The sequence below is a fragment of the Sphaerodactylus townsendi genome, linkage group LG04, assembly GCF_021028975.2.
Source record: "Sphaerodactylus townsendi isolate TG3544 linkage group LG04, MPM_Stown_v2.3, whole genome shotgun sequence".
In the NCBI taxonomy this organism is placed as follows: domain Eukaryota; kingdom Metazoa; phylum Chordata; class Lepidosauria; order Squamata; family Sphaerodactylidae; genus Sphaerodactylus; species Sphaerodactylus townsendi.
This window is the reverse complement of record NC_059428.1, coordinates 145591259-145597997: the sequence shown is the minus strand read 5'-3', so window position 1 is coordinate 145597997 and position 6739 is coordinate 145591259. Positions and strand designations below refer to the sequence as shown.

Genomic DNA, 6739 nt, shown 5'->3' with positions numbered 1-6739 from the left:
GAAAAAAGAGAAGAAATCTGAGGTTGACCTGCCAGCCAGCCAGCTTGCTAGCGCAGCGGTCCTCACAAAATGACGTCCACAGCCTATGTTTCGTCATGCCACACATATTTTTGTGTTGTGGTAGCAGCTGCCACTTCTCAGCCAATGATGTCTCCAGTAGCCAGTCAAAAGCCTGGTGGGGCAAAAGCTCTGTCTGGCCTTGTTCATTTTCTGAAAACACTTGGTGTTTTATGAACACACATACCATTATATATACATGTGTGTGTGTGTGTGTGTATGTATGTAGTTGTTCCTGTGTGGTATGGTGGTTAAGATCAGGTGGATTCTAATCTGGATAACCGGGTCAGATTCCCCACTCTTATAATTTGAACTGTGGAGGCTTATCTGGTGAACCAGATTAGCTTGTCTACTCCCAACACATGCCAGCTGGGTGACCTTGGGCCAGTCAAAGTTTTCTTTGAACTCTCTCAGTCCCACCTGCCTCACAAGGGGTCTGTTGTGGGGAGAGGAAGGGAGAGGAGCTTGTAAGCCACCTTGAGTCTCCTTACAGGAGAGAAAGGTGGGGTATAAACCCAAACTCTTCTTCTTCTTCTTCATCTGGGTCAAGATGCAGGGACAACCATCTTGAGAAAAAGCTTTTTTGGGAACCTTCCCTATCAATATAGACCCCCATTTATGTACATGACAACTGCGGCAAGGACTTTATCTGCACAAAAAGGGAGAGAGAACTAGATACCAACAGAAGTGGATGGGGTTTTGGAAGTGACGGAATGTTCAGAAACGGCAAAACTGACCTTGTTACTCAGGGGCAGCAATGCAGACAATTTGATGCGTGCATATCTCTTGCAGTTTCACTGAGAAGTCCATCCCCAACATCATCATTTCCCACCGCTACAAAGCACACGACACGCCCGCCCGCCGAACCTTCGAGCAGGCCTTGACGGGGGCGTTCATGTCGGCCGTCATCAAAGACCTGCGCCCCAGCGCCCTCCCTTTCGTGGCCAGCTTGATCCGCCATTACACCATGGTGGCGGTCGCCCAGCAGTGTGGTGAGCGCGTTGAAAGGGGATTGAAAGTGCATTATTCCGCATGGGCGCAAGTGCCTTAAGTTTCAGTAATTAGTTGTGCGGGGGGGGGGGGGGGGCATTCATTCATTCATTCATTCATTCATTCATTCATTCATTCATTCATTCATTCATTCATTCATTCATTTATCAAATTTATAAACCGCTCACCCCCGAAAGGCTCTGGGCGATGTACACTGGGCCAAACATACAATGGCCAAACCAACTAATAAAAGGAAACACTTCTTCACGCAACGTGTGATTGGTGTTTGGAATATGCTGCCACAGGAGGTGGTGCTGGCCACTAACCTGGATAGCTTTAAAAGGGGCTTGGACAGATTTATGGGGGAGAAGTCGATCTATGGCTACCAATCTCGATCCTCCTTGATCTGAGATTGCAAATGCCTTAACAGTCCAGGTGCTCGGGAGCAACAGCCACAGAAGGCCCTTGCTTTCACCTCCTGCCTGTGAGCTCCCAAAGGCACCTGGTGGGCCACTGCGAGTAGCAGAGATCCCCCCCCACCCCCCCCCCCCAACCCCCCCCCAACCCCCACCCCCCCCCCCCCCCCCCCCCCCCCCCTCCACCCCCCCCCCCCCCCCTTCCCCGTCCCCCCCCCCCCCCCCCCCCCCCACCCCCCCCCCCCCCCCCACCCCCCCCCCCCCCCCCCCCCCCCCCCCCCCACCCCCCCCCCCCCCCCCCCCCCCCCCCCCACCCCCCCCCCCCCCCACCCCCCCCCCCCCCCCCCCCCCCCCCCCACCCCCCCCCCCCCCCACCCCCCCCCCCCCCCACCCCCCCCCCCCCCCACCCCCCCCCCCCCCCACCCCCCCCCCCCCCCACCCCCCCCCCCCCCCACCCCCCCCCCCCCCCACCCCCCCCCCCCCCCACCCCCCCCCCCCCCCACCCCCCCCCCCCCCCACCCCCCCCCCCCCCCACCCCCCCCCCCCCCCACCCCCCCCCCCCCCCACCCCCCCCCCCCCCCACCCCCCCCCCCCCCCACCCCCCCCCCCCCCCACCCCCCCCCCCCCCCACCCCCCCCCCCCCCCACCCCCCCCCCCCCCCACCCCCCCCCCCCCCCACCCCCCCCCCCCCCCACCCCCCCCCCCCCCCACCCCCCCCCCCCCCCACCCCCCCCCCCCCCCACCCCCCCCCCCCCCCACCCCCCCCCCCCCCCACCCCCCCCCCCCCCCACCCCCCCCCCCCCCCACCCCCCCCCCCCCCCACCCCCCCCCCCCCCCACCCCCCCCCCCCCCCACCCCCCCCCCCCCCCACCCCCCCCCCCCCCCACCCCCCCCCCCCCCCACCCCCCCCCCCCCCCACCCCCCCCCCCCCCCACCCCCCCCCCCCCCCACCCCCCCCCCCCCCCACCCCCCCCCCCCCCCACCCCCCCCCCCCCCCACCCCCCCCCCCCCCCACCCCCCCCCCCCCCCACCCCCCCCCCCCCCCACCCCCCCCCCCCCCCACCCCCCCCCCCCCCCACCCCCCCCCCCCCCCACCCCCCCCCCCCCCCACCCCCCCCCCCCCCCACCCCCCCCCCCCCCCACCCCCCCCCCCCCCCACCCCCCCCCCCCCCCACCCCCCCCCCCCCCCACCCCCCCCCCCCCCCACCCCCCCCCCCCCCCACCCCCCCCCCCCCCCACCCCCCCCCCCCCCCACCCCCCCCCCCCCCCACCCCCCCCCCCCCCCACCCCCCCCCCCCCCCACCCCCCCCCCCCCCCACCCCCCCCCCCCCCCACCCCCCCCCCCCCCCACCCCCCCCCCCCCCCACCCCCCCCCCCCCCCACCCCCCCCCCCCCCCACCCCCCCCCCCCCCCACCCCCCCCCCCCCCCACCCCCCCCCCCCCCCACCCCCCCCCCCCCCCACCCCCCCCCCCCCCCACCCCCCCCCCCCCCCACCCCCCCCCCCCCCCACCCCCCCCCCCCCCCACCCCCCCCCCCCCCCACCCCCCCCCCCCCCCACCCCCCCCCCCCCCCACCCCCCCCCCCCCCCACCCCCCCCCCCCCCCACCCCCCCCCCCCCCCACCCCCCCCCCCCCCCACCCCCCCCCCCCCCCACCCCCCCCCCCCCCCACCCCCCCCCCCCCCCACCCCCCCCCCCCCCCACCCCCCCCCCCCCCCACCCCCCCCCCCCCCCACCCCCCCCCCCCCCCACCCCCCCCCCCCCCCACCCCCCCCCCCCCCCACCCCCCCCCCCCCCCACCCCCCCCCCCCCCCACCCCCCCCCCCCCCCACCCCCCCCCCCCCCCACCCCCCCCCCCCCCCACCCCCCCCCCCCCCCACCCCCCCCCCCCCCCACCCCCCCCCCCCCCCACCCCCCCCCCCCCCCACCCCCCCCCCCCCCCACCCCCCCCCCCCCCCACCCCCCCCCCCCCCCACCCCCCCCCCCCCCCACCCCCCCCCCCCCCCACCCCCCCCCCCCCCCACCCCCCCCCCCCCCCACCCCCCCCCCCCCCCACCCCCCCCCCCCCCCACCCCCCCCCCCCCCCACCCCCCCCCCCCCCCACCCCCCCCCCCCCCCACCCCCCCCCCCCCCCACCCCCCCCCCCCCCCACCCCCCCCCCCCCCCACCCCCCCCCCCCCCCACCCCCCCCCCCCCCCACCCCCCCCCCCCCCCACCCCCCCCCCCCCCCACCCCCCCCCCCCCCCACCCCCCCCCCCCCCCACCCCCCCCCCCCCCCACCCCCCCCCCCCCCCACCCCCCCCCCCCCCCACCCCCCCCCCCCCCCACCCCCCCCCCCCCCCACCCCCCCCCCCCCCCACCCCCCCCCCCCCCCACCCCCCCCCCCCCCCACCCCCCCCCCCCCCCACCCCCCCCCCCCCCCACCCCCCCCCCCCCCCACCCCCCCCCCCCCCCACCCCCCCCCCCCCCCACCCCCCCCCCCCCCCACCCCCCCCCCCCCCCACCCCCCCCCCCCCCCACCCCCCCCCCCCCCCACCCCCCCCCCCCCCCACCCCCCCCCCCCCCCACCCCCCCCCCCCCCCACCCCCCCCCCCCCCCACCCCCCCCCCCCCCCACCCCCCCCCCCCCCCACCCCCCCCCCCCCCCACCCCCCCCCCCCCCCACCCCCCCCCCCCCCCACCCCCCCCCCCCCCCACCCCCCCCCCCCCCCACCCCCCCCCCCCCCCACCCCCCCCCCCCCCCACCCCCCCCCCCCCCCACCCCCCCCCCCCCCCACCCCCCCCCCCCCCCACCCCCCCCCCCCCCCACCCCCCCCCCCCCCCACCCCCCCCCCCCCCCACCCCCCCCCCCCCCCACCCCCCCCCCCCCCCACCCCCCCCCCCCCCCACCCCCCCCCCCCCCCACCCCCCCCCCCCCCCACCCCCCCCCCCCCCCACCCCCCCCCCCCCCCACCCCCCCCCCCCCCCACCCCCCCCCCCCCCCACCCCCCCCCCCCCCCACCCCCCCCCCCCCCCACCCCCCCCCCCCCCCACCCCCCCCCCCCCCCACCCCCCCCCCCCCCCACCCCCCCCCCCCCCCACCCCCCCCCCCCCCCACCCCCCCCCCCCCCTTAGGCAGTGGTTCTCAACCTTCCTAAAGCCACGACCCTTTAATACAGCTCCTCATGTTGTGGTGACCCCCGACCCTAACATTGATCCATTTTACAGATGGAGGACACTGATGCGGAGAGTCTTAGGCGACCCCTGCGAAAGGGTCGTTCGACCCCCAAAGGGGTCCCGACCCCCAGGTTGAGAACCACTGCCATAGGGCTCAACATCTTCGGGGTAACCCAACCTTGTGGGCTGTGGCAGTCTTGAGTGGCGGTCGGAAGGTGCTCCCACGCCTTTGCCACACACCACCTAATGCTTAATGCGGCTGATAACTGTGGAGCGTTGTCATGTCGTAAGGGTTTGCAGCGATGTCGGGGGTTTGTGTGTGGGCAGGTTAGCAAAGGTGGATGTGTAATACGGACAGATCTCGGTTTGGATTCAGACTAGCCCTTCTGTAATTGTGGCATCCCGGAATGCCCCCGGAAATACTGTTCCTGGGAGATGGAGGCCCCCCCCCCCCGGCCTGGGACAGAATGGAGGGGCATTTGGCAGCTGCCACAGGAAGCTACATGGAAGCTATAAAGCTCATGTGGAATAGAGGTTAGAGCTTCAGGCCAGGATTTCGGAGAGCTACGTTTGAACTCCGACCTAGAACCAGGACATCTTCCTGCCTCACCAGGGATATGGGCGGAGAGCAGCCACACGTTCTCAGTCTGTCTACCTTGCAGGGTTGTTTTGAGGACGAAACGAATACAGTGTCGGGTGCTTTGGATCCCTCTTGTGCTATAACTTAAATCGGTGAATGGAATTGTGTTCTATGGGCGGAAAGCTTTGCATTTGCTGACAGCGAATTCCCCCTTTTTGTTCCCCAAGCGACATCTGTTGCCGCTGACGTTGTGCTTGCTTCCCCGCTGGCAAATACTGTAATTTTGCCTCCTGGGTAAGGAATACGAGCTGTGTGGGTTGCAAAATAGAAACAGGAATGCTTTTTTAAAGGAGGCGCGGATGCTGCTTAGCCACCCTTCCTCCGTTCTCTTCTTTGCGCCCCCTCGATTGTATGTTATTTTTTCCCCCACTTCGCGCCTCCTGCGAGGAGCTCCGGGAAGCATGCCTGGTTTGCTCCTCTGCCGTTTTAGCCTCCTGACGACAACCCTGTGAGGTGAGGCCGAGAACTGGATGAGTGCCCCATGGTTGTCCCAGGCAGAATTTGAACTCACCCCACGCTGGCTCTCAAACAGGTCCCTGTGCTGTTATCACGTGTGAAATCTGAGAGGTTTTCTGCATTGAAAGGAATCTATTTGAATAGCAGAGCCTCAGGGGTCTGTCTTTGAGGAGAGTATCCTCCCCGACCCACCCCTCCAAATTCTCTGCATCCCCTGGCATACTCCTCTGATTCCTAATCAGTGGTAAGAACCTTGTAACTGGTGGGAGAGTTGAGGGCAAGGGAATAACATCAGCTGCATTTCTGTATCACTTCCAGGGTAAACCAGGAAGGGTAACTCTAGGAATTTCTGGAAGCTCTATGGCTCTTCGGAGGGTTATCCATTAAAGTGATGTAGAAATGCAGCTTTTATTTCTCTTGCTGCTGTTTGGGGGTGGGGGTAGCGAACAGAAAATGAGATCTTCAGCTCTTAGTCCAAATGAAAACACCCCTTTCTAGGTTAGCGTTCCAAATCTTTTTTGTTCTTATTAGAGGAGGGAATCCCCCCCCTCCCCCAAAGAGCTGATACTTCTGCTAGGGGAGAGAAACCCCAAATCAGCCGATTCTTCATAGCTTAATACAGAGGTGTCAAACTCGCGGCCCTCCAGATGTTATGGACTACAGTTCCCATCATCCCTGCTGGCAGGGGATGATGGGAACTGTAGTCCATGACATCTGGAGGGCCATGAGTTTGACACCTGTGGCTTAATATGTCATCTTCGCATAAGGCGCTTTCCTTCCCCGTGCTAAACCACCAACTTGCTCACTAAAGCTTTCGTGGCTGCCCACGACAGCCGCTCAACAGGCGTGGGGTTGACATTTGCTGCCGGTCCCCGCCCTTCTTCTCAGGCTGTCTGAGAGCAGGTTTTGCTTCCCATCCATCCTGCGGCCGAAAACCAACATTATAGGACCTTGCTGTTACGTTTATTGCAACCCTGTGTTTTGTGTGTTTTGGTGGGGTGGGGCGTATCTTCGGATGGCAGCCGG

At 69.7% G+C, this 6739-nt stretch overlaps 1 protein-coding gene across 1 annotated transcript in view; it reads left to right on the top strand.

The window, feature by feature from the left end:
* The window catches only part of LOC125431384 (transformation/transcription domain associated protein), a 100142-nt gene that overhangs the window by 27221 nt on the left and 66182 nt on the right, over nt 1-6739 (top strand). The window contains exons 23-24 of the mRNA XM_048494146.1: nt 850-1049; nt 5425-5491. Of these exons, the coding sequence (XP_048350103.1) occupies nt 850-1049; nt 5425-5491 (267 nt within the window). The remainder of the gene's footprint in view (nt 1-849; nt 1050-5424; nt 5492-6739) is intronic.